Source organism: Trachymyrmex septentrionalis, unplaced genomic scaffold, assembly GCF_001594115.1.
Source record: "Trachymyrmex septentrionalis isolate Tsep2-gDNA-1 unplaced genomic scaffold, Tsep1.0 scaffold19, whole genome shotgun sequence".
Taxonomy (NCBI): domain Eukaryota; kingdom Metazoa; phylum Arthropoda; class Insecta; order Hymenoptera; family Formicidae; genus Trachymyrmex; species Trachymyrmex septentrionalis.
This window is the reverse complement of record NW_017305071.1, coordinates 5,478,479-5,506,410: the sequence shown is the minus strand read 5'-3', so window position 1 is coordinate 5,506,410 and position 27,932 is coordinate 5,478,479. Positions and strand designations below refer to the sequence as shown.

At 34.1% G+C, this 27,932-nt stretch overlaps 2 protein-coding genes across 8 annotated transcripts; one reads left to right on the top strand and one right to left on the bottom strand.

The window, feature by feature from the left end:
* Positions 1–60: 60 nt before the first annotated feature.
* Positions 61–7,140, bottom strand: LOC108746950 (serine/threonine-protein kinase ULK2). The gene is made up of 14 exons (XM_018484089.1): positions 6,387–7,140; positions 5,511–5,603; positions 5,322–5,372; positions 5,175–5,244; positions 4,706–4,882; positions 4,372–4,606; positions 3,735–4,055; positions 3,447–3,512; positions 3,035–3,316; positions 2,184–2,437; positions 1,558–1,941; positions 903–1,030; positions 606–741; positions 61–150 (listed from the first exon to the last, which is right to left on the bottom strand). Exons 1-14 carry the CDS (start codon positions 6,474–6,476, stop codon positions 77–79), a joined length of 2,361 nt encoding a protein of 786 aa, XP_018339591.1. The 5' UTR covers positions 6,477–7,140; the 3' UTR covers positions 61–76.
* Positions 7,141–7,724: 584 nt separating this feature from the next.
* Positions 7,725–26,474, top strand: LOC108746952 (serine/arginine repetitive matrix protein 2). 7 transcript variants are annotated; one of them, XM_018484093.1, is made up of 10 exons: positions 7,725–7,909; positions 9,666–9,904; positions 10,662–10,766; positions 17,325–17,627; positions 19,637–19,762; positions 20,005–20,083; positions 21,530–21,585; positions 21,766–23,793; positions 23,898–24,071; positions 25,877–26,473. In XM_018484093.1, exons 2-10 carry the CDS (start codon positions 9,675–9,677, stop codon positions 26,025–26,027), a joined length of 3,252 nt encoding a protein of 1,083 aa, XP_018339595.1. In that variant the 5' UTR covers positions 7,725–7,909; positions 9,666–9,674; the 3' UTR covers positions 26,028–26,473. The 7 variants fall into 7 exon arrangements, with proteins under 7 accessions (XP_018339595.1, XP_018339594.1, XP_018339599.1 ...); XM_018484092.1 differs by having other exon boundaries at positions 9,663–9,904; XM_018484097.1 differs by lacking the exon at positions 25,877–26,473 and adding an exon at positions 24,441–24,529 and having other exon boundaries at positions 9,663–9,904.
* Positions 26,475–27,932: the final 1,458 nt, after the last annotated feature.

Here is a 27,932-nt window from a genome sequence, read left to right as displayed (position 1 = left end):
ATACGGGCGGCTGCTCGAGCGGGATCTCTTGTAGGCGGCTATTGCCGCCGTATTCAGCTGCCATGTTTCACAAGCGCTACGTGGGTTCGGTTGCGTAGATGTAGCCTTGTTGTTGTAGCACGTACAGTCGCTTTTCCACTGCCTCTTTATCTGAAATCAATGACAAACTGTGATCACTATGAACGATAAAATAAGATAAAATCGAACAAAGATTATATTGGCAAAATAATCTAATTTTATTTTTTATTATAAATGAGCGAAAAAGAGACTTAACAAATACATCTTACACAATGTATAAAATTGTAATTGATAAGTTAAATTGATAAATAAATATTAAGTTGATGTGCAAAGGTGTTTTATATTTTTGCGGTTTATTTTGCATAACACGAGCGAATTTTACACTTTTATTTTGTTTTTATATTAAATTAAAATTTTAAATATATATAAACTAAAAAAGAAGTTACACGAGTCATCAAAAATAATCGAGATAATATTTTTACTATCATCGAAAATATTTTTTCTAGATTTTTCAAAGTCATTAAAAAAAAATGAACAGATTTGTTTACGATTCAACGAAGATCCATCAGAGCGAAAACAATACGTACATTTGATAAGTAGAGCTCGATCCTGACTATGGCTGACATGTTGCGCTAACGAATGTAATAATATTTGCGCCGTGTGATATCGTTGGAAACATTCACCACCTTTTCCGAATAGCTCGTCCAATGCCGCTGATTGACACTGTGAAAGTATAAATAATCCTATCAAATACTTCAAATATCATATTAATCGAAATTGCATTGTTTTTAATCGTCAAACATAGACGTATATTCAGCCTCAGGATAAAGAAATCAGAGGCGTGATAAGCGTAATTTAAAAAATATAGAGTTATTTTTTGATACCATGTGAATCGCATGATTGTACAGTATTTTGTCCGCCGTAGCTCCTGTTTGACGAAGAAGCCCCACGCTATTCAGCTGCTTGCATTCCGTCAAACACGATTTGAATTTCTCGTTCATAGTACTGACAACTGCAATATTTAAAAAAGAGCAATTTAATTTAGTTACAGTTTATATAGCTCATATATCAACTTAAGTTTAATTAACAAATAATATATGTAATAATATATGTAAGTTTAATAAATAAATTATATAAAGTGATGTGGCTGTCGCAATACTTTTAGCATTTGTAAAGAAATTTATTCTTAATGATAATATATAGAAATAGACACTAATGTGTCTTTTAAGTTACAAATAATAAAATATAGAATGCACTTCATAATTTGAAAGACACATAGAAACAAAATCTTACATCGCATTAATTTATATAATACCATGTATACAATGGTATATGTATGGATTTATTTTAAAACAAAATTTTTAAATTTCTAGGATTTTTTAATTTTATATATTCTAAAGTTTTAGAATCTGTTTTAAAATTCAGGATAAATATTTTAATTTAAAATTTGAAATGTTCAAACTTAGCATTTAGCATTTTTAAATATATGTGATCCATTATCAATATCTAATGTTAAAAATACAATAATAAGAACTTTACCATCCTTCACAGTGGCTGTTGGTTGCAGCCTTCCTGCTTTAAGTTCCTGAGTGGCCAAATTCAGACCGGAGCTAAGCCACTGAAGAGCTCGTACCAGAAGGATGACCTGCTCGGCACGTTTTCTAGTGGCTGCATTGCCAGCCTGTTCGATGCTGCCGAGAGGTGCCGGTTGTTCGATGTTTCCGAGCGGGCCAGCCCTGGATCTGGCGACTTCGCATACGCATTCGCACAATGCTACGACGAAATTCAACTTGGCCAGAATCTCGTTGTGCTCACGCTCCATAAGTGTCTCCTCCGGTAGCTCCGGCGCAATAAACGTTAACGGACGATCTTCGATTGTCGTCGGAGGTATATCGGGAAACAGACTTTGGAAACTACCGGCTTCTATAGATAAAATAGATAATTAAAAGTCAATAAGTATATCTATGATTTATAGGGAAAGTACGTAAACGATTTGTAGAGAAAATATTTCTCTTTTTTCATACTTATCTAATATAACTTTCGAACAAAATATCCATTAAGACGACATTGGAATTATTAGATTATAAGTTAGTGACTCTCTACTATGATACAGATATTCCGCACAGCTCCGACGTTAGATTTTTTGACAATAGCCAAAGCATTACCAGATATTTCCGGAAGAGTGACGGCCCTTGTGCCGAAGGGTATGACAGGCGAATGTCTAAGAGTATTGTTGTTGTCTTGAAAAGCTCGCGAAGTAGGCGAGCCGAGTACTGCTAGTGGACCTGTGAGCAACGGCGAGGATGCACTGTTATTACCCGTGGAACGTCGTAACGGTGAGGTTCCACTCGGCGTGTGTGAATGTCTCGCTACAGGGCTGACTTGCCATGTATTGGGTGGTGGTGGAGTCTCGCTCAACCTAATTATTGATATTAACTTTAATCTTTTAGTTTAGTTTACGTTTTATTATTTCTGAATGTCTGAATCTTTAATAAAAAAAAAAATGATAAAAGGTTTTATAAAAATTCAATATAATTTTAACAAAAAAAAAAAAACAAAACAAAGTTTAATAAACGTACAATACTAGATTAACAGACTGTTAATTGTTCCATGCGATTTATTTATTCCATTAGCAACGTACAAAACGTAATTAAATGGAATGTTTCTATTTCTGCCAAAGATAGAATTAACTCTAATCTCAGTTTAATTTATTCTTTATTTTTCCTAATCCTTACTAAAAAAAATTAAAAAATTAATTAAATTAAAATTAAAATTAATCTATATTAATAAGAATTAAAATTAACAAAATAAATTAAGTTTTCTATAAAAATATATACATATATATAATTACTTTTTATTAATAAAAATTATTTCTCTTTTTCTCTTCTAATTATTTTATTATTTTATTTTAATTCAAGAAAGATAACAGAATTCTATAATTTAGATTATTTAAGAATCTACAAAAAAAAGAGAAAAAAATTTTTGAATCTAAACTCATTTGAAGACATATCCATACCTTCTACCGGGTGGAGTGCCGATGACAAACTGCACACTAGGTGGACTGAGGGAACCAATGCTTGGTGGATGATTTCTGTGAGAATCCACGCTGCGTTTCATGCTGATCGGTTGTGAACGAGGCACGACACTGCTGCCAGAACGGGCAGCATTTGTCGAAGGAGATTGTGGTGGTTGCTGAGCCACTGCGTTTCGTTGACATGGAACGGGAATTGGCTCAGAAATCGGTAGATAGCATGGTCTGGGTGGACTGATGGCTTCCCTACTCGTCTGTTTAGTATATCTAATGGATAATCATAGAAAAGTAATAAAAAATACGATAATAATGCCAAAATAATAACTTGATCTTATGTCTAAAAAATTTGTAATTTGATTAAAATTGATATATCTAAGAAGAATAAAATGTTACATACTCGCCCAATTTCGATAAACACGGTCGAGGTGGACTAACAGCTTCTCTGCTTACTTGTTTGGTATACCTAAGAAATACTGAATGTAAGATAACCATTCTAATAAAACATTTTATATCTAAATAACAAAGTAAAAATAAAGATATAAAAATATATGAAGATTACGAAATCAGTTTTAGAGCATATTTCAAACTCGATATTAAATTTTTCCTGATTGTTTTGCATAACTTTTACTAACTTTTTTTTGTCTTCATTTTTCTTTTCAGATCACCATAATATATGTATACTTACTTGACTGGCGGATTATTGTCAGTATCGCTACTGATGTCGCTCGGCACAAGGACGAAATCATCATCGGGACTAGAGCAAGGAGTTTCTGTCGTCTCGGGCTCCAGTCTATTGACAATCGGCGTTCCTTCCTCAATCGGAATTGCCATTGTTCCTGGTGACGCCGGTAGCTCGGTAGGCACGGGGCTTGGACTTGGACTCTCTCGAACACCCGTGAGGAAAGGATGACCAAAGAATTGATCGAAATCCATACGGTCAGTCGCTTCGCGCCTCAGCAAGCCCATCAAGAGATTCGTCAGTTCAGTTGATGTTCCAGGTGGTATACTAAAAGAATAAACATGATACTCTTTCTTCTATATTTTTTTTGCTATAATTTTTTCTTCTTAACGTAAAATTAAAAAAATAAAAATTTCGAAATAGGCCAGATTAAAAAATTAGAAAAAGCTAATATGATTAAATATAAATATATGACAAGTGGCGCAATGAAGAATTTTATAAACATATAAAGAATCCGCTGCTTTTTTAGAGAAAGAAACATTTAAATCTATAATTCAGAAATATTTTCATCCAATTCCAATATAAATTATATATATCAAAAAATTCTTATTAGATGAAAAATTCTTATTAGACATTTCTGTACCTAGGAACAAGATTCACAGTGTTTTCGTAGATCGACTTGAGTGCATGAGGATTATTTGCGGGATGTGGTGCCTTTCCGGTAAGACACTGGTATAATATAGTTCCAACGGACCATAGATCTGCCTTAGCGTCATACTGAAGAGACATAATGACTTCGGGCGCCATGTACATCGGCGATCCACACAAAGTCGCAGCCATTACGCCTTCCTGCAGGAACCTAGCAAAACCAAAATCCGCTGAAACAAAAAGAAATGTATCATGTCAATATCATTTATTAATAGAGAAATCGATCTTAAAAAAAAAAAAGAAAAATAGAGAAATAAAAACGTTTGTACCTATCTTTAATGTTATTTCATGTGGCTGTGGACAGGCTTTGCCACAGTTGTGATTCAATAAGATATTCTGTGGCTTCAGATCTCTGTGGACAATCCCTTTGGCGTGCAGTACTTTCATCGCACGAACCAACTGCTTGAGAAACAATCGGATGGTATCCTCGGAAAGAGTACCTTTTGCTATTACAAAAGATACGAATTATTTATTCATTAAATCCCTATTCACTCTATAAAGATGCCTTTTCATGCTGACGCCCGACGCTCATTTTCAGCGTCAAATAAGTAACGTGATCAAAATTGACGCTTGATATTCGTCAATTTCTATCACCTGACTTATTTTGACGCATCAAAAAAATGAACGTCAAGCGTCGGCATGAAAAGGCACCTTAACGCATTAAAGTTTCATTGTTTTCATTTTATTCAAGTATTGTGCAATTTAAAAAAATTTGTGTATGTGTTTGTGTCTGCTCACCATTTAAATAATCTCCCAAATCTCCACCATTGCAATATTCCATAACCAGGAAGACATTATGATTAGATTCCTGCATCAAAATAACATTAATTTTAATGATTTCATAATATTCTTGTATAGATATTCTTATAAAGATAATTCTCTCACCTTACAATCGTACAATGCAACAACGTTTTCATGATGTAGTTTAGTTAATGCCTGTAAGATAAAGCACATAAAAAATTTGTTACAGTAAAAATGCAATATTATAGCAAACATATATTTTTTAATAATTCTTGTTTTTTCTGCTAATGTTCATAAAATTTTGAAAATTCGTTATGAGCAAAAAGGACGTACTTTTAAAATTTTGATCTCCTTTTTCAGTAAGTCTTGTGACTTAGCCAAAGTCTTCTTTGTGATGCTCTTGATAGCTACTACCAAATTTGGTTTCTGCAAAATATAAAAATAGACAAAATTATTATTATTCAATATTAATATAATAAAAATTATTAAATCATCCTGTAATAAAATTAATTAATCTAAATTAATTTAAAAAAAATGAATTCAAATTAAATTCCAAAATGTAGAATATAAATTTCAAATCTAAAAAGTTTAATAGATATGTTAACTCACGGAAGACATTTTACAAAGAAATCTCACAAGTAGATTCCTTTACAACAATAAAATAATAAAGTTCTATATTAAAAATCTCAGAAACTTCTAACAAATACATTCCTATTAATATAAAAATGCATTGTGTTTATGATGCTAAAAATTGTTTCAAGATCTTAAATGCAGAAAGAATTAACGAACTATATTTAAACAATTTAGTCAGATGACTAATGTGATTAATCCATTATTTCTCTGCCTGAGATCTCGGACTGATTTCTAGTATTGTAGACACAACACTTAAGAAAACCCATTTATATCTACAATATTGCGTTATGTTATCTATCTTGATAAAAAGTTTTACAAAGAAGTTTCAGAAAGACTTGCAAGATTACTAAAACAATGGAATCTTCACAAAGAAGTGTATTTAATATATCTAAGAACAACAAACAAACAAACAAACAAACAAACAAACAAACAAACACACACACACACACATTCTTTATTAAGATGTATATATATTCATCTATAAATATATGTATATATTTCAGGTAATTTTTAATGACAATCAATCAATCTCTGTTTTGGAGGAGGAACATAAGGTAAGAACTAGATGATACTCACTTTGCGATGCCTACCCCTGAAAACCACGGCAAAGGCACCAGTGCCGATCAGATCCTTAGGATTGTATTCGTAGTCGCCGAGGATCTCCATCTCTCTCGTTCGACGGATGATCTTTACCGATGTGTTGAAATCCACGGTTTACTAATAACACGAGGACACATCGCCTATGATCAGAGATCGATACGTAATTAGCCTCGCGGTTGTCTGCTCCAAAATGACATGACGTTGTCACGCAGCTCCGAAAGATCTACATTCTACATCTCATCCCGTCATTGTATCCACAGGATACATCAATCGTCCTCAATTGCGGAGTCGAATTACTTCTGCGACTTTAGAAGCAACGCAACGCAGAGGCACAGAAGGTGTGCAGCGTAGTAGAAGGGGCGACAGGCACGTCCGAAAATACAGGACACCCTTCGGAGAGGGGACACACACTTCAGTTACGCGTTATACGCTCCACCTCGGCATTGACGCAATCGTCGGATCGTCGAGGGAACGACGGAACGTCGAACATCGTCGCGAATGGCGCGACGATCGCCTGCGCGCATGACGTCGACGTCGACGTCGCCGAGGAAAAGTTTAAACCTTTAAACTATAGCTTTCTATAACTAGACTGTTCACTTCACCACTATATGTATGTTTGACGTCGAGTGCTGTCAAGCGATACTTCCGATGAAGGCTTCCATTTCTTGATTCACTGCTCACATATGTACAAATCATAATAATATGTAGTCACGTGATACTTATAAAGACCGTCAACCAAATCCTGAGCAAATTTTTCTGACTATCAACATGACTATCAAAAGGACTTCGGTGATAACATAATTGCGGAAAACATTGGATCATCAGCTGAGTGCATCCAGTGAGTTCTTTCATCTGATCGGCATATTCTGTTAGATCCTAAAATATAGATTAATCAGATAAAAGAGCTCCTTGAACGCTCAATGAGCGGTTGCGCATCTGGATGCACCCAATAGCTGCGTTCAGCGGACTCAACAGTTGAATGAGCGCTCGCTGTTATTAGTGTATTCTTCTAGATCTAAAATTCTGATTGGATGAACTAAAAGAATATGCCAATAACAGCGAGTGCTCACTAGACTGTGGAGTCCGCTGAATGCATTGGTGTATTCTTTTAGCTCATTCAATCGGATTTTAGATCTAGAAGAATACACCAGTAACAGCAAGCACTCAATCATCTGAGCTGCTGAACGAGCCATTGGTGAATTGTCTATCATGTGATTTTTTTCTCGTTCAAAAAGGAGGATTGAGCGATATATGAAATGTACCTTAATAACTTCTCGTCTATGGTCATCCCGAAGATTGACGGAAATTACCGAGAAAGATCGAAAGCAGCCGAAAATGGACGAAAGTCGCAACGGTCCAGAAGAGCGCTCGCTTCGTGCGCGAAGGTTCATCGTCGATTCTCTTCTCTAAGTCTCTTGTTCCGTTTTTGCATCGTTGTTCTCGCGCGGCGATAAGTCGCCGATCCGCGGGAACGTGATCAACTTCCCCAGCGAGCACAGGTAAAATAAATCCTCGAGCAGGCAGTGATAGGAGTATCGAGATTTCGTTCGAACGAACAAGATTTGCGCAGCGCCGCGCAGCCGGATCGATAATTGATTACTATGTGCATTATTCTAACCTAGGTGCCTATGAATCTGTTGGATTATTAAATTCTTGTGCGCACATATATATGTATGTATGTATATATGCACAGTGCACGTATATGTGTCATCGAGTGACCCGTTATCGGCGTTCGAGATGTGGAGATGGTCAGTCCGTTGATGTGACTTGGTTGGGTGCTATGTTCTTTTCTTTCCTTCTCGCTACAGTGCGATCCTGAGTGATTTATCTGTTGGTGAACAATCGATTTCAAAATGGCTCGTAAATAGTATCCATATGATAAACGATCACGTAAATGTGGTTTAAAGATTTATGATTGACATAACGTTTGATATACCTAACGATTTGTGTATTGACGTTTGTTCCTTGTAACTGAACTATTGTTCATCTTTTCTTTTTTTCTATGCAATTTCCAATTACATATTCATTTTAAGTGCAGAAAATACAATGTAGTGCAGCTACAAAGAAAATTTTGGAGTGTAATTTTTATTTCTCTGTTTATTTTTCTTGAATTTATGTTTGATATTTCTGAACAATGTGTGTTATAATCTTATAGAACAATTACTATGGTTGCATTCCATTATTCCCTATGAGCTCTAAAAAAAGGTAAAGTCACGCGATGATCTTTTAATGTAATAAGTAAGTTAAGAAGATTCTGAAAAAATAGAGTTTTTATCTTTGAGAAAGCTGGAGCTACTGAATCTTTTGGTTTAACTTAATATATGGAGTCCTATTCTGTGTACATGTACCGATAATTGTCAGTGTCGTTACGTTATGTTACATTATACAGCTTTGTTACCATACAAAATATCTGTATAGTGACACATAATGACATTGACAACTATTGGTAGACGTAATAGAGTCTATGATATCTTGCTTTTGTAGGCTGGAAAACAATTTTGGAGAAGAAGAAAAAGAAATCATGAAAATTTATAGTGTATGTAATGTGAACTACAAATTTTTGATATTTAGTGAATGATGGAACGCAGCCTATGTAAACAATCAGGTAAATTCAAAACAGATTCAAAGACATTACTTGTTGCAGAATATAAAAATATTTTTGGTATAAGATCTTTTTATTTTTGTATACTCTCTTTGATTTGAATCCGAGAATAATTACCTGATTTGTTTTTAAACAAATGTGTTTGTCACAATCACTTGGGACATTTTTGTACTCTAATTAAAATCATTATTATTAATAATATATTATACATTATTGATTCTAGATTATTGATAGTTTTCTGATTTATTTGAGAACATTATAGATATGGATTTAATCACATTTTTCTGAAAAAAGATAGAAATTAAACAAATATTAAACAGAATAAACATATTAAGTAGGTTGTGTTATTATGGTAATATTTAAAAAAAAATAAAGATTTTAATTAATATAACGTTTTTTTATTATAAAATTCGATGGATTTACATATTTAAAAGTTTATAAAAAAGTAGTTTGAAAGATAAAAAAAATATGTTGAGTAATATTTATGTATACAATATTTTACAATTATATTTTTTTGTCACTGAGGTGTATCCCAGGTGACTGTTCCTGGTTTAATTTCAATTTCTCTGCAGTTTGATGCTATTTTATAATTATATATTTTATTTCTTCAATTTCTAACTGAAACGCGTCTCTTTATTTTTGATTCGCAGAAGTGAGACAAAATGTACAATGGCATTGGACTTCAAACTCCACGTGGTTCTGGCACCAATGGGCACGTTCAAAGGAATTGGGCTATCGTGCGAAAAAACAAGGATAAAGTTACTTACAAGATGGAAGAATCCAAAGCCGATCAATTGAATAAACAACCAAACAAGGAAATCTTAGACCATGTCAGAAAGAGAAAAGTTGAGGTCAAGTGTGCGGAGTTGGCTGATATTCTAGAAGATCAAGGGTAAATATCCATAAATCCATTCTATATTTGTTATATTTTAAACTTTAAAAGCTTCTGAATTTATAAATTGCATCAGGATACAATTTGTCATTTTTTTTTGGAACAATTGGAAGTATCTTACGAATCATATTAAAATTCTCAACAGTATCTTATAACTTTTAATTATTATAATTATTTTAAGATCTCAAATAATAATTATCAATAATTATCGATATAGTTGAATCTTTGTTTCTAATAAAATTTTAGATAAATGTATTATCTTCAAACTATATATTGAAGCCAAAGGCGGGCAAAGCAAATCCTATTAAGTTTATAATCTCATTTAAGTTCGAAAGTAAAAAAGCTGCTTAGGAATTAAATCGACAACATGCTTAACGACCTAAATATATAACGTAATATGAATACAATATAAATAACATAGAATATGATTGAATATAAAATGATATAAAATTATATACATTAATTAATATGTGGAAAATAATAAATATATAATATAATATAATTTTTAAACAATTTGCAATCATAATTTTAATAATAGATAATCAAAATTGAAATAGAGATGACATTATTCTTCTCGTAGAGTAAAAAAGTTTTATCACTTACGCTTATCTAACCGCGCTGTACTCTCATTAGCCTTGAATTGCTTTATGTGTATTTTTTAATAATAGATTTGTTGTTGAAGTTAATACAGAAATGTATAATTATGAGAACAGATTGAGAATTGATATAATGTCTTTTTTTTTTCTATGAATTACAGATATACGAACGAGGAAATAGAGAACAAGGTAGAACAATACAGATCAGTGTTAATAGGTGGCGATATTAAGTCATCCACGCCGCAAGATGAATTTGGCCGAGTTAAGTAAGTACATTTTACTTAGCCTTCTTTTAAATTAGCACAAACGAAGGATTCTTAATATCAAATAATAATATTAAAAAAATAATGGGTATATAGGTATATGAATCAATTAACTAACTTTTATACGCCCTTTATTTTCTTTACAACCTTCTTCTTTTAATTTTTCTTTAGATTAAAATATAATTACAAAGATATGTAACGAAATAAATTAGTTGAGCCGTAATATAATAATTCGGAATAAATTAATTAGATAATTAGATAGTAATCATATATACAGCTCGATCATATTAATTGGAATAATACGTAGTAAATAAAAAATCAGAATTAAAATAAATATATCTAATAATTTTTTATAAATTAAATATATATGAGAAATATATATTGATTGTGTGTGTGTATACGTGTGTATGAGATATTAATTAAAAGATATATCAATAGCGATAGATAATGGAGATTACATTAAATTATATAATTTTAAATTTAATAATATCATAATTTTATTAACTGAAAAGAGATTAATGTAAAAAACGCGATAGCATTTCATTTTCAAAGTGTACGGAATTCTGAGAGGAAAGCTTTCCTTTTCATATTGATTTCTGTCAACCAAATCCAGGATAATCCTGACGGCGAGCAGATACTATATGCGAAACGACGTATATGATGTTAAAGGTGTCTGAGCTTCTTGAGATTTCTCTGCCACAGCTTTATTCGATCTCCGCTGAAGGAAAGCTTTCACAAATGCAACATCATATCGCAAGAAAATATATTTACGTGCTTTCTGAAAATCCTTATTCGAAAGACTTACTTATTCAGAAGGTTTACGACGTCTTTTAGATATTCTAGTTATTTTTCGTAGCTATAACTTAAATTTGATTGGGTGTACGATTTTTCATACAAATTAAATATGACAAATATAATAAAAAATCAATTTTAAGAAATATATAAAAGAAATTGTAACATATTAGGTTAAGTAAAAAGTCATCGCGTTTTTTTAAAAGACATCTATCAGTAAAAACCGCAATTACTTTCTTATCAACAATATAAATATATCTTGATAGAGTAAAGTTTCAGCTTTAAAAATCTCTTTTTTAAATTATACGATACGACAATTTTTAATGGAGTTATGAGCAATTAAAGTCAAAATAATTCTTTTATTTAATCCGCGATAACTCAGTAATCAAAAGTCGTAGGAATATTTAAAAAAAACGATTTTGTAGGGAAAGTATCAAGCTTTCACGATAGGTAATCGAAAATTTTCTCAAATTCGTTTTGGACACGTTACAAATCCACAAAGTGAGAAGAAAATTTTTCGTCTTTTTCAGCTCGTAGTTTTTGGTATGTAAAAATTATCAAACTCATATAAACTTAAAAAATGTGATAAGCTTTTAAAAGTAGAGATTTCAAGCTTTAAAATCCTTTTTTTAATTTGAATTTCATTCATTATTGATGAAGATATTGTATATACAACTTTGAGCTAAAAAATACGCGATGACTTTTTACTCAACCTAATATTTAAAAATTAAATATTTTCTATTTTAACGCATACAGAAAGTTAGTATTTAGAAAGAAACTAAAGTTTTTGAAAATATATAAAAAACTTTCAAGAAACGCAATGGAATAAAAATTCAACATTGTATTATTTTAATAATATATTGACAATATATTTTTGTTTTAAGTTAGAAATATTAATTATTGACATTATTAATTAGTATGTTAATTCAGAGCGGTATCACTTTTTTTCAAGAAGATATATTTGATTATTTAATGTTTAAGATTTATTATCTTATATGTAATAACGAAGAAGAAAACGCAAATTATGATTATTATCATTACTGACGATGATTAATTTAATATTTTGTTTCATTTTTACTAGCAAAATATTGAAATTGCGAAAAAATATCAGAGTTATAGTTTTATGTTAGATCCGAAATAACTCGAGAGGGCGGGGACGCATTCCGTGGCAATCTTGATAGGATCGGTGGAGGACAGGGTAGGTGTTATACTCGCGATATCGACGTACCTCATAGCGCCGGCGCCAAGAGGGTGAGAGGGGTGAGAGGATGAGGGGGGTACACCCGGGCGGAGGAAGACGAGAAGTGGGAGAAAGAGGGAACGCAGCATCTCACTCTCAGCAGCCAGCTTTTTCCGGCGCCTCAGTGCGAGGATGGACCGGCGTCACGACGCAGCCAGTGGACGCGTCGTCGTGTGTCGTCGTCGACGGATGGTGCATCGAGGGTTGGATTAATTTGGGGTGACACCGGGTGACCCCGCCGGAAAAGGAACATGTGACGCGACGCGACGCACGAACCCGCGGACAAATCACAAAAGTCTTCCATTAGCTTAATTTAATAATCTAATAGCGTGATTACTATCCCGCTCCTCTAGGTCGTTCCTAAGTGCTAAGTTTCGAGTTAGAGAATACATCGCGAAGTAGGGTTTAAGTCTAGCGTTAAAGTTTCACGGGAGCAAGCAACGATTTGCGTCGTTCAAACTTACAGAAGATATCGTAGTTGAATGTGATAACCGAGCGAAAGAAATCTGCGAGAAAGATCGCACAATTTTCGAATGTATGATGCATACAAATACGAAAAATATCATCTATTACATATTTATTACATGGTCCAGTGATGAATGAAAGAAATAAGATTTACTTAGAAGAGTTGTACCATTTCACTGGAACGAGTTGTACCGTTTCACTGGAACGCAGATACATACGAAAAATTACGAATATCGAATGTTGGAGTGATCCTCTTGAGTGAGAAGAAAACTTCAAGGAATTATATTGCTCGTACACATTTTAGGCTAATTCATAATATAAATATACGTGGAGAAGATATTATATATTAATGAAACATTATATTAGTTAAGCATTGAATGTTAAACATTAATTGAAATAAATCTCAGAAGAAGTCTCTAACAAGAGACTTATCAGACGAAACGGTTTATTAATAAAGAAGATCAATATTTGCAATTCAGAAATCTGAATTTTTACACTGTTTGTCGAGATATATATGATATAAAAATAATTCGATTGTCTTAATTGGAAAGAAGAGAGGAAAAATTCATTTATCTAGAAAAGAAAAAAGGAAGCTCAAATTTCTTAAACATTTTTATAAAAGAAGATCTTATGTGACGATCTTTCTCGCACGCATCTTCTCGCAATTTTCACTTCATCAAAAGAGATGAAATATATCTTCGTGCGTCTCCATTTAGAAGAAATATAAAAAGTTTTTCTACGAAATCCATGTGTCTCCAAAACATCGACTGCAACAAGTCGATAATATATTGTTAAGGAAAACGTCCTGCTTCAGTCTGACAGAAAAAAGAAGCACGACGATAATAGTGTGCCTGATCTGAAGTCTTCCTCAACTCTGTTAGAATGCATACAGCAACATCTCCAATGCGAGGATTTACGTATTACTATATATTCTTCCACGATCGTATGGAGTAAGAAAAAAGTATCCAATAACCCAAATAACGTAATAATAATTCTAATCGAACACACAATGTCACAAGATATATAGACAATAATTCATTCCTGATAATAATAGGAAGATTGTGAGCGTAATAATAAATGATTATAATACTATAAAACGTAATAATAAAAAATCAAAATATAAGTATAAGGAATGTATGAAGTAAAAATAACATTGATAATATTGTGAAACGTTCGGGAACACTCGGATATGAGATGATGAGAGCCGCTTGAAGAATATCAAAGTGGAACGACGTATAAGGAAAGGGAGAGACGGAACTCGTTATTGTAATCATCATCATCATCGTTGTCGTCGCTGTATGATTGTTCTAGCTAGAAAAGCCGGGACAAAGATGCGACGACAGTAATTGGGAAGGGAGAGAGCTATTACCTCTGCTCGTGATTTTCTCTTTGTACCTCCGCTTTGTACTTCATCCTTTCTATTTCCTTCGTGAAAGGATTAAGCGTCGTAGAGCTACTTGTGCAACGTGGACCAACCGATGGAGCATCTGGAATTCAATTAGCAGCCTAACATTGACATTACCTTGTCAATGTTATTCGTTATCTCCTTTATTTTAGGTGAATAAAAAACGGTGAAGAAACGAGACACGTAATAACACTTGAGATAATTATTGATCATTAGAACTGGAAGAAGCCAAATAAAAATTACAGATTATTTTGTAACTACTGCATAATCAGCGATTATTCTATACAATCAGAAATAATCAGAAAACGTTTTTCATGAGAAATTATTCCATACTACTGTATTAAGCACAAAAGAGAACAATTTTATTTCTAAAAATAAAAAAGAGGATAATATCTACTAATATTTAATCTACGATCAGAAATAATGCTATGAGCAAAAGACGATAAAATCCTAGAAAGGGCCTTTAGACTCAAAACTGAATCGATTATTAGAAGAGATCAACGATCGTTCTACGCTACATCAAGTTGCGTTAAGAAAGATTTCTCGAAGGAATCCTTTTCTTCTCGAAGAAGAAATTCTCATTCGATACTGCGTCCGAATTTTGAGGAATGGCAATGTCGGCGACTGTGTCACCGGCGAAACCTGCGCGTGGACGTGGCCCGGCTGACGGCCGGGCCTTCTTCGAGACGCTGTGGCGAGGCGGCAATTTTTTGCTAGATCGGCAAAAGGTCCTGAAGCGCTCGCGCAAACGCAAATTGCACTATGCAGCAGCCAATAACGGCAAGAGGAAGCAGCAACTGCTGCAGATGCAGCGTCAACACTGCTGTTGTTGCCAGCGCATTCAGCTGCACCTGCTCGCCGAACGGCGAAGCAACATGCGCTCCGTCGTCAGGTGAATCCCTTTGTCTGCTTTCAGCTCAATCTTAAGACTGTACACTGGAGTTGTCTTTGTCCGAGCTTTTTTATTCTTGTTAATGTAAAATGTAGAAATAAAAAGAATATTTAAATCTTCTATGAGTTACAATATATAACTATAATTTCGATTTCAGAGACTAAATAACCAAATCGTCACTCGTTTTTAATTGTCTTGTAAATATAAAAGTTACTTTCCAAGTTTCCGGTGTACAGTTTACATTTTAATAGTATAGTTAATAAGAGAGAGAGAGAGAGAGAGAGAGAGAGATTAAGCTAAAATGCATAGAATATCCTTGATTATTAAATCATTTTTTCCTTTCCAAAACTATGTTACTGTGTAAATTATGTAAGAGTAAGTAATTTGGAGTGAATTTCAGAAGAGAAGATATATAACGAAAAATCGTAAAATCTCGAGCTGATCTTATGTGAAATTTATTTTAACAGAATCATAATTTAAAGTTTAATCTTATGAGAATATGAAACCTTTTGATAATAACGGGAAATCTTTCTGGGATAAAGGAATCGCTCCTTAGTTTATTTCGCTCTTTGGGTTTGATTTGTTCGTGGCGATCGACTCGGCGTAAGTCGCCAAAGGCAATTGTACAGCGCAAAGGGGATGCCAGAAAAGAGAACAGCTGGATTGTATTGATCCGCCGGGTTCTGGCGCCGTGCGTGCAGGCGCGCAGGGGTGGCTCTCGCCCCGGCTCAACCCCGGTTCACCGCTTTTCACCGTCGCAGGAAAAGTAAAGAGAGAAAGAGAGAGGGACAATGAGAGTGGGAGAGAGAAGAGAGACTCGTGCGATTCTGCCCCTGCTTGCCATTCTAGTCGTCCCACAGAGTGTTATATCATTAGCATCGCGACGCCCGTTAAGGACGACACCGATTGACACCGTTTTTTTGTGATTGTGTACAGGATGCTCCTCCGAGTCTAGATTTTTCTAGCTTTCCGGAGCTTTGACGAAGTGATCACTGTCTTTAAAAGGATGACTGTGAAGATTTCGACGCGGTACGCTATCTCGATCATCTTTCGTCCAGGACTTTGCGACTGTATTATCGTGAACTATCGAGTGTGCCTTATAGATCGTCTCGATTGTAAAGATAATGCAGTGGGGCGATGTTTCGAAAATAAGGCATCGACATTTAAATATATGTGAATTGATTAAATATGATTAAATTATTAATTTGCATTCTTCCTGTGCGTGCGACATGATTTGTAATTCGATCAGCTCAAACATATGGCGTTTAAGATCACGATTCTGTTGTGTTGAGTTAACAGATATGATTCTGTAGTTTCTATAATTTTTTATTTATAAAATATGTTTAATATCTTAAAAGTGTGAAGCTACTAATTAGGTGTATGAAATTTGATTATTTATTCTGACTGCTAGACATTTATGATTGACGATTTAATAATTGGTGTTGAGCCATCAGCCTTAAAATATTTAATCACAGTGGCAAGTTAAATGAAAGCTGTGAAAACAGAATGCACTTTCTATGAGGATTTTGTAAACGTAAAACCGGTCATTGCCAATCATTATTACACATCAATAATTGTAATTTGTCAATGATTAGGATGGAGCTCGCTTTCCAAGGGTGGGCTTGTACATTCGTGAAAACTATTAATGACCGTAATAGTTTCTGAAAACTAATTAATGGCTGTATATATGATTTATTTACTACTGGAAATTGTACAGTATTTAGCACTCTTTCTATTCGTGGAAACTAACAAAGTTTGTGTTTTCAGTGTACGAGAGACACATCAGATCGCCGAGGCGCAGCAGGAGAAGAATGCGAAGCTTCGCGAAGCGTTTGGCATCTCCGAATTCTTCGTGGAAGGCAGTAGCTTAGACCCAGAGCGGCACGCACGCGAGGCGGAGGCGCGAGCCGCCGCCGCCGCCGCGAGCAAAGTCTACGAGCTGGTGCGTACACCGAGCCCGACGCCGCCACCAGTACCGGAAACGATCGTCACGACCGCTGAGAAGAAAAAGCGTAAGCGTTCCGGCAGCGCGGGCAAAAAGAAGAAAACTAAGAAGCACAAACGGGAAAGGTACAGCATAATGTAAACGGTGCGCTCACGGCTCCATGGAGGCTGGATTCGATCCCACCGTGACTTTTCTTTTTCTCTTTCTTTCTCTCTTTCTTTTTCTTGCTTCCGTTTTAAATATCAACTCAGAGTAAGATGCGAATCGAGGCTCCAAGACCGCACACCCGGCCCCGTCACACACTTCCGGAACACCCCAGAAAAGAAAAAAAGAACTCGACCAAGATCCGAGTAGAAAGTCTCCTCTCTTTCTCTCTTTCTCTTCCTATGTCGGTTAATTGAGACTATTCGTTTTGCAAACGTTCGTACTCTATCTTTCTCTCTCTCTCTTTTTGCTTTTTTTTACGCGTTAGCTGGATTTACAGAACTGTAAACTCATGACTCACCACCTACTGTCTCATATCCCGTACACCTTTCTCTGTTTCAAACAGAACTGAGGAGGACTGAGTGCCTACCCAGTAGGCGCAGTAGGTAAGTGTGGTCGTCGCGATTAATTTGAAAAAAAAAAAAATAAATAAATAAAAAGAAAGAAACTCTTCGCGCGCGAAGAAAGTTTAACGTCGTGCATCGTATAAAAAGCGTGATTAGAATATCGTTATCGTTATGGGATTTTTTCTGGGAGATTGTCTCTCACGCGATTAGATATCTCTCTGTGGGGTAAATGTTTGTTACGTTTCGTTTTTTTTTCGGTCAGACTATTAAAAAAAAACATGTGTATTTTGTAATTTAAAATGATATATAAATTACTTTTTAAAAATACAATCTTACTTTAATCCTTTTACAAAGTATGAAAATAATTTGTGTTAGTTACTAATAAAATATCGGAATGTTGAATTGAATTTGGAAAAATATTAGTACTAGAAATGTTAATAATTATAATACAGAGATGTATTCATTTTTTCAATTTAATAAATGACGGGCAAACATTTACCGGGGATGATAAAATAATAAAGACACAGGTTTTCACAATAAACGCAGAGAACGTTAAAAAGTAGAGAAAATTGCGCAGAAATGAAAATAGACGTAAACAGAAAACGAGAATCATACATTTCTATCTCTCTGTTGTTGTTTATCGATGAAGCTTGTTGTTAATGTCATCTCTCTATTTTTTTCTGACAAGTCCGTCCTTATCGATGGTTATCAAGGTAATGCTAATCCCATATTTATATCAATACTCCTCATTATGTATTATATATATATATATATATTTCGTATACTTGTCTTCCGTAAATCTTCGTTGAAAGATGTGGTTTTTCGTGGTTGTGGGTTATGCAACCTGAGGTCGGAGAACTCCTCGGGAATTTCGGAAATGAGTACAAAACCAGATCTTTCAAAGTGAGCTATTATGTAGTCGGTTTGTTAGCTATATCATACGATATTATACGCGATATTGTGAACAATCTCACTTTTATACTTTTTACATCATTATACTTTATTTTCCCTTGTTATTGCATACACTTCAGAATGAATATTGTGATGCAAAATTCATTTATGGAGTACTTTCGAAATAATTGAACAAACTTCAGAAATGAAAGAGGAAAGTTCATATCAGTATACTACATTGACGTGAACTTCTATTTTGTTTGACTGCCAGATATTTGAATGTTGGTCTAAATTATTTTGAAAGTACTTTGCATAGATCGCTGGCTTTTATTTAAAATCAAGTTATTTCTCAATATGTTAAAGAAAGAATTAAAATTGAATTATTGCTCCCAATCAGAGTGGAATATATTTCCAAATTTTATTGCGAGAAGTTAAGTTCTTAAAGCGGATAGCTTGTGTATATTGTACGTATACGTTGATATATCGATAGAATGGAGAATTGTTTTTCACGTACACCGATACGTTGTATACTACAGCTTTCTTTATATATTGTCAGCACAAAGGTATGCACATGTCGACAGGAAGACGCCCACTGCAAGAGTTATATAAAACTAAATATCGTTTGACAAAACTAAAAAAGATGCTATCGCCTCGAAACTCTTGTAACGATTATTCAATCTCCGATTTCATAGATCCGAATCTCCCAAGTCTGGCAAGAAGAAAGAAAAGTCCAAGAAGAAAAAGAAGGAGAGAAAGCATAAAAAGACCGAGGTCACGTCGTCCGACAGCGACTCCAGTGAGGATTCTGATGATAGCAAGTAATGACGATAATCAATTTATTTATTAAATATTGCAATAATAATAGTTCTTTATGCTGATAATTCTTATAAAATGAAAGCATTTGTTTCAAAAATTTGTTAATTTAACTTATTTTTATAAAAAAGAGGGGAATGATGTTAAACAATTTAGTTTAGTATGAGATTATTTAATCAACATTGATTATAAAATACTTATACATAAATTACACGGTGAAAGTAAATAATAAATGGACATTACGTAGCTCATCTGAGGCCGAATCGAAGAAAAAGAAGAAAAAGAAAAAGAAAAAGCTCAAAGTCGAAGGAAAGGACAAGCATGAGGTATGCACGATACTTTGAAGAAAATTAAATATAAATTCCCGTCTCTTTCTATCTCTGTTCTCTATCTTTACATATATATTTATATACTTCGGCACGTGAAAGTAGGTGCATGACAACGTCTCTAGTTTTGGTTTGTTTCTTCTCAATTTGTTCGATTGACGCTGGGTGATCATTATTGTTATCCAATTTCTTGAATTTACCACTGTCTCGAAAAGGATAGCATGATCGTCTCTTTCTCCTTGCTGATCCCCTCCGGTTCGCTTGTTATTTTGCGTACATACGATTTTTCATCTGATTTCCAGTTTTTCGACAATTCATTATTTCAAAGTATAAATCTCAGTATTGTTTGTAATTATTCAGCGCCATTTGACAGGAGACATTCCCTGAGTGAGTACCAGATATGCCGCTATTCAATGTATAATTTCTAATTTTGTGGATTCATATGTACTCGTGTACTTTTGAATATTACGAATTTTACTATTGTGTATAAAAGCCTCTCTATTTCTCACTCGTTGTATGTCGAGCACTATTACACACTTATTGCGGAAGATTGAACTCGGAGACTGCTTGTTTTGAAATGGGGGATTGGAATGTATTCTTGTGAAAGAGAATTGCCACGATTAAAAAGGGAAAGATTAAAGAAATAGAATAATAAGATTTTGGATCTTTTAAGAGCCAGTTGTTCCATCTTCAGATAAACTATGTGGTAATTTATCTATTGGAATTTGATTTAAAAAAGAATGAAAGAATAAGAGCATAAAAGAGGAAGAAAGTAAGAGCTAAAATTTACTGAAAGATGGAATAATTCAGCCTTATTCATGAAAATTGTCCAATTTAATATATATCCTGGAAAAGCGACTCGAAGTTGTTACTCTTTTTAAATTATATTCCTATGAATATAACTGTTATTTTATTGTATAATAAGTTTAAGTCTAAAAGTAATTTTAAAAAATTGATAATTAACATAATACACAATTAACATACGATATCTCTTTGCATATAGATTTAATTTATAACAATTATATAAATGTTTGTTTTATTATATCGAAGTCCTGAATAGTCCAAAACTTCCAAACTGATTTCATTACAATTACAATTTTTGTGGGAAAGAATTATAATTCTTTGCCCAATCTCTACTCTGGAAACCTGGACTTGTTTTTAAAACTGATTTATTATTGTTTTGAGGTTTCTCTCTTCGAGCTGTAGTTTTTTCCAGAATCGCAGAAGTATATATCAACGAATAAGCAATTTTGTGTTCTTATTTTTTATCATTATTCATTATAACTATTGATTAGAAGATCCGAAAGCAGACTCCGGAAAAATTTTTTAAAATAAACACGTTCCTTTTTTGTTGCATTTTTTCATTGTACTCTTGATGAATGCATGATCTCGATGTTCACTAATTAGAAATAATAAACAATTAATTTATATTGGATTTCCTTTTAGAAGAAGAAGACATCGACTAAACGGAAACGTCAGTCATCTGAAAGCTCTACGGATAGGTATGTCAATTGTTTTTTTTTTTTTAATTTTACCACGATTGTTATTTTACGAATATTTGACAGAAGCTCAACAATTTTTCGTAATTCAATTTTTACTAATTCATTTATTTGCTTTAGTTATTATTTACTTGTTCTCTTATTTAATATCTGATTCGATGTGGATTGATCTTTCTCTTCCAGTTCCGTGGAAAAACCGAAAAAATCAGTAAAATATGAGAAAAACACCGTGGACAGGGCGTCGAGGAATGAAGTTTCCGAGAGTGTTGCGGCCTCGCGAGAACCACTTCCTCCTCGATCGATCCGATCACCAAAGCGAGAAGCATTGTCTCGAACAACAATATCTCGGAACGAGACTCCGCCACTACCGCCGTCAACCAGTAGCAAAACAAAGAAAGATTCGCCGAGAAAGAGTACGGCAGAGAAGCGGGACAAATCGCCGATGAACCACAACAGGAGTCCTGTTCCATCATCAAACAGGCGACATAAATCATCTTCCAGAAGTAGAGGCGATAGAGGCGACAGAAATGATAGAGACAGAGATAGAGACAGAGGAGGAAGAGAAGGAAGGTCTCCCAGGAGATACTCGAAATCACGCCGTATGAGTCCGTCTCCCAAACGGAGACGAGGATATTCTAGATCGCCTAGGAGACATAGCAGGTATTCCATGTCTAGGAGTAGGAGTCGCTCCAAATACGATCGCTATGGATCCTCTCGCAGGAGACCCGTATCTCCACCAACGAGACGCAGAGAGAGCGATTCTCGCCGAAGATCGCGCTCGGCAAGGCGACAGCAACGTCGACGATCCCGTTCGCGCTCTACCTTGAGTTATTCACCGGTTAGAAAGAATCCAGAGCGTTACAAAGATATCCTAGAGGATCGAAAATCGCGACGAGACCAGAAAAAGAAAACTAAGAGCGATAAAGCGAAGTCACGCTCGACATCGAGAAGCAGGAAAACACAACAGATAGCGGTTGCACCCAGAGTGAGTCTGAGATCATCGAGCGAGGACGAAGCCGATCTGGCCGACGATGAGCCCAGCAAACAGCAGCAAGAGGAAGACGAGGAAAGGAGAATTATAGAATTGAACACATTGAAACGATTGCAGAGTGGCTTAGCAGCAAAGGCACGGGAGACACTAGAGAAGAAGGTGATCAGTCCCACGAAGATCAAGATTGAGAGGCGGGAAGATGTGTTAGATATCGCTCTACCGAACGAACCACCGAAAACCGTAGCGCAAAATTCAATCATACCGATTCGAGACAGATCCACATCAAAGGAACCAGTTATACAAGCTCTTCCGATCATTCAGTCGCCAGTGTCTAGCAGGTCACCCTCGCCGGCTTTACCTCTCACCCGAGAAGAGGCAGCGATTAAAATCAGATCACCGAGTGAGTCACCGCCGCCATTGCCTCAGCAATCTTTTGAAAAAGTCGATTCCACGTCTCCCAGCGTGAAGACTAAGACAAATAGTCAGTTCTTAAGATCGCCAAGTTCCTCGGGCAAAAAAGATTCGCCGCCGATCGCGTCTTCGAAGAAAGATATCTCGAAAAGAGAGTCGTCTTCTCGATCTCCTACCACGATGATATCCAGAGAAGATAATACGATAATAAAATTGCGTTCGCCGAGTGAATCACCGCCGCCTTTGCTGAACATGTCGTTAGCTAGAGTGAACTCACGTCACTCGAGATCGCCAAAGAAAAGTAAATCGTACTCTAGATCGGCATCGAGATCATGCACGAGATCACCGTCCGTCGTGGACAAAGTGAGGTCTTCCAGATCACCGTCCGGAGACAAGAAATCGCGATCCCATTCGCGAGGCAAGAAATCAGCATCACCTGAGATGACTTCTAGATCAGCCTCCAGGGCAAAGAAATCGTCGCCCAAGACGAGAACGAAACAACAGCACTCGCCCCGATCTAGATCTCGATCCTCGGCGGAGTCAAAACGCTCGAGCGCGTCGAGATCGCCCTCGAGGTGCAAGAAATCCGCTTCGCGATCCAGAAGTAGAAATCGATCGTTGTCGAAGAGGAGGTCGCGCAGCCGTTCTTCCTTATCAAAGAAATCTAGGAGCAGATCGCTATCGAAGAAGAGATCACATAGCCGTTCGCTGTCGAAGAAATCCAAAAGTCGCTCGCGATCGGTATCGAGGATCTCCAGGGACAAGGATAAACGTAGTCACACTAGGAGTAGCTCCCGTTCTTCTGTTAGGTAAGAATTTGTAATTCAGCGACTAACTCTAATGAAATTATTAAAATTATACGAAATCAACAATTAGTAAAAAATATTTTGTATCTCTCCCCTCTTTATATTAGCTCCAGGCACAGTCGAGCTAGAAGTTTTTCCAGCTCATCAAGATCATCGAGCAGTGTCTTCAGTCAATCTTCCCGCTCCACCTCCAGCAGCTCTGCCTCCAGTAGATCACGCTCACCGTCGATACCTCGACGTCATGGTTCACCTAGTTTTCTGGACAGACGACGTATCACGAGGTAGGTATCGCGAAATTATGCATTGTATGTATAGTAGTTTATACATACATATATATATATATTTACCTTGCACTTTGTACGCGCGTGCTGGACTTCGTCCATCACTGTGTAATCGTAGACTTTTATTTATTAATTATACGTTTTCTTTAGTTCCCATTTCTTTTATTCTTAGAGTTTTGTTGTTATTATACATATATTGTATCATTATATTATAATCGCTAAAAATGTTTAAGAAATAATTTTTAAGAACTGTTCAAAATTTGTTGAAAAAAATATTGAACTTTTTTCGACGAAAGACGGACAATTTGCCAATATGATTAAAGATTTCGATTTTCGGTGTGCTAATATTGTATTTATTGTGTCCTACAGAGACAGATCAAAGGACAGGCATAGAAGATAAAGTTATGGCTTCGCACAGCATATTTATATATATAACAGTAAAAAGTCTGACATATATATATATATATATATAGACTTATATATATAGAATTTTCCCTCTAAGTAGTTTAGAGACTTGCAATTAATATTTTTATCGCCAGGGATTAATATCCTTTGTATTGATTAAAAAGCTATCGTGTATTATCTTTTATTTATATTTTAGGCGCAACTATTATATCAAAATAATAATTACTGAACGTAATTATTATTTTGATATAATAATGAATTTTAATTCTGTGGTAATGAGTAAAAAGCGTACTGATTAACTTCTCTTAATTAATACCTAAATATTGTATGATGCACGTCGTTTAATAGCGTTTATATCTGGCGAATAAAAATGTCCTAATCAATGAATCCAGCAATCAAAATGTTAAATGGCATATATAGTATATGTGACGGTTAATTACAGTATAATTGCTTGATCGAAGTCATTCAGATTACAAATGTAATAACGGAAGCAGAAAAGTTTCATGTAAATTATGACAAAAATTATTGTAATTACTAGCGATCATAATTATCAACAATTTCGCTCGTAAAATAATTCAGCATTGATCTTTTATTTTGTATCTTTCAGATTTTTTATTTGTATAATTCTTTATTTTCTTTCTTTTTTTCTAATCAAATCACTTGTAATTGATTCACAAATATACCATGTAGATATGGCATGCGTGTATGTTTTCCTTTATAAATATTGTAAATTAAATTGTTGTCTCACACATGCAGTAGAAAATTCTTTTTATTTTATTGTAAATCGCTAAATAAAAAAAATTTACCGGCAAATCAATTTTTTTCCGATTTATAATTTTTTAATTTTAAGTTTCTTAGTTAATATTTTTGCGATTTTTGAGTGTTTTTCGCGCCACTGCGTTCTTCAAAGAAACGTGTGTTTTATACAGGTAAGTTATCACATTTTTATTTTGCACGTTCTCATTTATCTGTAGCTTGCTTAATTTATTTTTATCACGTCGCATGTGCTATTTGTTTCATTTTCCACATAACAGTCAAACTTTCATTATCGAGATATACATTAATTAATTATTAACGAATTAAAGAATAAAAATTATGTATTACTAATAATTATTTTGTAATTATCTAATTATTAATTATTATAAATTTAGATTATTAGTCTTAAGTCTCTACTAATGAGTAATAAGAATTTTATGACATATTACAATCGCTTACAACTATTGTCGTCATTATTCCTAACTTTTATTGTTATTATTATATATAATTAATTTAATTTTCATCAGTACACAAGCTAACATAATGAAAAATAGTTTACCAGTTACCGTTCTTTTAACATTTGTAAATAACATGCATTCTTCATTAAGAAAATATCGTGATATACTAACGAATTTTCCTTTTAGCGCGAGGAAACGTCCGATCCCGTATCATCGACCAACCCCGACACCGCCCTCATCGCCGAGTAGTTCCGAGAGCAGTAGACACAGTAACTGGTCCAGTGCGAGTCATCGATCCAGCTGCTCCGCGAGTCGTAGTCCGTCTTACACGCGTTGAGAATTGAGAAAAACGCATATGTGAATTCCAAGTGAGAATTGACGTACGAATCCTTCGTACACTAGACTCGCAGCGGCGTAGCTCGATCCTTTATGATTTAAAGGAAACCACTATGTCCAGCTAATTGATTCCCGAGATATTATCAATTTAGACATTTAAATATATATTTGAAGATATATTAATTTAGAGAATTATAATTGTAAATATTAATTTAAAAATGAAAATTTAGGTCATAGAGGGTCGAGGAATATTCTAGAGAGGAAGTTTAGTAATGTCTGTTAAGTTTTTTGCGAAAAGAGAGATTGCATTTCGAAAATAAATGGGAGCATGTTACATTATTTCTTATGAAACTAAGAAAATGATCTTTATTAGCAATAATTTCGAATCATTAATGGTTTTCGTGATATTCATTCGACAAATTTCACGAGGAATAACACCATGTTCATACTTTTAATTGATTTTGAGACGTTTTGTATATAAACTATATACGATATCGATTAATTCAAATAACACTAGTCTAAAAAACTTTGAAAGATTGAGTCGACTTTTAGATACTTTTATGTTAATAGGAAAAGAAATTGTTCATATTAACTTCATGAATTTAGAATGATTTTTGCAATCATAATTATCTAAAAATGCAAAGACAGCTGTTGATTTATTTGATATTATTTAAATAGTATTTATTTCATTTCTTTTTTTAATTTAATTGAAATTAATTCCGAATGAAAATCCCATTTGGTGCATAGTGCATAATTGCAAATTTTACAGGATTAAACAGGATACTAATTAACCGGCTTATAAAATTTATAAAAAGAAACAACAAATCTCGATTATAACAATAATATCACTTATTCTCTTTTTATTGAAAAAGAAGATACAAAATATCAATTTTAGATTTTGAATTTTTTTATTCGAATTACAGTGCAATTTTCCAATTATTGTTGATACTGGAGAATTATCGTGGAGAAAAATGGATATTAATGTAGAATTTAATGTATTATATTCTCTTTCTCTATCTCTTTCTCTAGTCAAACAGACTTATATTAACATGGTGCAGTAACTTCATTTTCCTATAACTTCTAGTAGAGGTTTTCATTTAATTTAAAACAAATATTAAATGCGAAAGAAAACGCATACGTATGCAAGACAAATCAAGAGGATATTTTAATAATAGATACGAGAATTTTCTTTCTCTCTGAAAAATGAGATTTTTATAAAACGTTCGTCTATCTTTCTTCTCTTCTTCTTCTTACATTATATTTCTGGCCTGTGTTACACTCTCATATGCTTGTAGTGCGCACGTTGATTATTCAATTGCTACAAGCACATGGGACCTACAGTTTTAATGCCGATTCTGAACGGCGGATTTTTCGAGAGTGTTTCTGTGAGTAAGGATTCTCTCTCGGGAGGCCTTTTCCAAGAGAAGACATGAGCGTATATTTTGGTTTCTATCAGGATCAAACCCGAGACCCCTGACGTGATAGATCAGTGCACTGTCTGCCATGTCACGCTCGCGCTCTCGTCTATCTTTAAAACTGTGAATTTCTATTGCCAATTTTTGTTAAATTACCTATGTATTTTTCAAATTATTTATTAATTCTTACATAAGCAATAACCGAAAGAAAAGATCTGATCTTGTGTTCATTATTTATTATATCGTAATTTCCTTATATAGCAGTTTAAGCGTTTAATTTGTACCTTTTATGTATAAATTACGCTATATAATCAATTCTTAAACACTAATGAATCTTGTGGATTCAATATATGTATTCATAATTTCTTTCTAGTGCAATGTTATTAATTCGTTCATTTGTATATAGATATGATTTTGTAAAATTTTACATTCTCTTAAATAGTTTAAATCCTCTTTAAATAAATACATAAATTATTTATATATATATATAA

What these genes read in the sequence shown, in the direction of transcription:
- LOC108746950 (XM_018484089.1), bottom strand. Translation starts at nt 6,476, where the DNA reads ATGGAGATCCTCGGCGACTACGAATACAATCCTAAGGATCTGATCGGC. An exon ending in TCAGGGGTAGGCATCGCAAA is followed by an intron (nt 5,604 to 6,386) that starts GTGAGTATCATC and finishes TATATTTTGCAG; the next exon opens with AAACCAAATTTGGTAGTAGC. An exon ending in ACAATCATGCGATTCACATG is followed by an intron (nt 742 to 902) that starts GTATCAAAAAAT and finishes ATACTTTCACAG; the next exon opens with TGTCAATCAGCGGCATTGGA.
- LOC108746952 (XM_018484093.1), top strand. Translation starts at nt 9,675, where the DNA reads ATGTACAATGGCATTGGACTTCAAACTCCACGTGGTTCTGGCACCAAT. An exon ending in GATGAATTTGGCCGAGTTAA is followed by an intron (nt 10,767 to 17,324) that starts GTAAGTACATTT and finishes TTGTGTTTTCAG; the next exon opens with TGTACGAGAGACACATCAGA. An exon ending in TCTGAAAGCTCTACGGATAG is followed by an intron (nt 21,586 to 21,765) that starts GTATGTCAATTG and finishes TTTCTCTTCCAG; the next exon opens with TTCCGTGGAAAAACCGAAAA.